We start from the raw sequence: 1744 nt of genomic DNA, 5'->3' as shown, positions 1-1744 counted from the left end.
AAAAAATAAAAAAACATTAGAAAAATCACTAGATCATAGCTAATTTTTTTATTTTTTATTTTACTTTCAAGAACAGTAAAGTGATTTTATTGTATAAATAACAATAAAAGTATCAAGATACCCTTAAATGATTTTAGAAAAGCAAATGAACCAAGAAAAAAAACCATTTTTTCCCTTGAAAAGCAATTGATTGCGGTTTTTTGAAGCGCAAAATCTTCTATTCACGGTCACAAAACATGCATAAATACATGTTCAAGTACTTTTACCAAGTGTTTTAACCTTTTCTTTTAATAAAATAATTATATAACAATTACTCTCGAGAACACCAATGCTTCCATTAGCTCAAGAGTCTCCACTCTCAATGACTTATTCTTTTCCATTTCACACGTAGCTGTGAAAGGTTTGTTACGGGTGATATTACTGGGGTGAAGTAAAGGGTTAAATTCTAGAAATGCTTGGAATCCCAGATACCATACTACGACTTCAAACAAGTAGTGACATCAAACCAGAGATTTTCATGTACTTCTACTACAAACATTCGAGTTGTATCTCAAAAGCTCACAACATTAAAATTCCCAGAATCTGAAAACATAAACTCCTGTATATACAAAAGCTCCCACACCTGAACCTTGAACATATTTCCGAAAGTAAACCATGCTATGTCTTGCTTGTGCTTCCTTTTGGTGAATGTTGTTTTGGATGAGAAGACTTGCCTGTAATGGCTTTCTTCACCTTAGAAATTGAGTTCTTCACTTTTGATCCAACACCTGATAGTATATTATAGTGCTTTTTGCTTGCAACCTTCACATCTACTATATCCCTAGATGCTTCTACCATGACTGGAGCATCGGAGCCTGAGTCTGTCTTTTTGTGTTCCTCTCCTTCCTCCTCCTCCTCCTCCTCCTCCTCCTCCTTTTCTTCGTTTGATTTTGTCTTCTCTCCTTCCGCTCTTGTTTCTTCTGTCAGGTCTCCCCCCACTTGCCTTTCTCTTGTGGAGCTCTGCATCATGTCAAATAAAGAAGTCTTTGCTGACGTACCTTCATCATTCCCTCTTATATTCTCCTCACCAATACTTCTCTCTGCTTTGTGCTCGAATCCTTGTGCATCAACGATTCCTGTAGCTTTTCCAGGTTCCGATTCTCCTACTCCAGCACCCTGCGTGGCTTCAACAATCGGCTCCTGCAGCAGCACTTGTGGAGCATCTTTCTTCCTCTCTGTGGTTTCTTGGGGTTCTGCTTCTATTGGAATTGGCTTTTCAGAAGTTGAATCACAGTCTCTCTCTCCCTGATGAATGTCTAGTGTGGTTTCATAGGCTTCTGCAGGAGCTTGGAGGCTTTCCTTTTCTGATATCTCTGTGCCAAATTCCTGATAAGAAAAAAAATCAAGCTGCAGGTAAGAATGAGAAATGCTAAGAAAACACTCAAGGATACATAGAGGCAGATTGTTTTCTTAATTTTTTTGTTCTTCTTTTCTTCTCCAAGATCCTAGTGGGGGTTCAAATCACATGTATTGTTGCTGTTCATAAAATCTCATTTCTATGCTGAAGCTTCTTTCTTTTTCTTGAACTAATTGCTAGAAGAAAATCCATGACATTATATGATTCCTCATTGAAAAAGTTTATCATGTCTGCACAAGTCACAGAAAGAGTTGGAGCTTTTAAAAATGCGCTGAACGTTTTTCTTGGGTCTAATTTTCAATTTTGTCAGAAAAGTGTATATGACAGGCTTCCAATACAGAGGGAAAG

General features: G+C 37.4%; 1 protein-coding gene across 3 annotated transcripts in view; it reads right to left on the bottom strand.

The window, feature by feature from the left end:
* Positions 1-495: 495 nt before the first annotated feature.
* LOC105109963 (microtubule-associated protein futsch-like) overlaps positions 496-1744 on the bottom strand; it is a 16541-nt gene continuing 15292 nt past the window's right edge. For all 3 annotated transcript variants that reach the window (XM_011004842.1, XM_011004843.1, XM_011004841.1), the window contains exon 24: positions 496-1365. In XM_011004842.1, the coding sequence (XP_011003144.1) occupies positions 658-1365 (708 nt within the window). In that variant the 3' untranslated portion in view covers positions 496-657. The remainder of the gene's footprint in view (positions 1366-1744) is intronic.

Source organism: Populus euphratica, unplaced genomic scaffold (genome assembly GCF_000495115.2).
Source record: "Populus euphratica unplaced genomic scaffold, PopEup_1.0 scaffold233.1, whole genome shotgun sequence".
NCBI classification, from domain to species: Eukaryota; Viridiplantae; Streptophyta; class Magnoliopsida; order Malpighiales; family Salicaceae; genus Populus; species Populus euphratica.
This window is presented reverse-complemented; position numbering and strand designations above follow the sequence as displayed.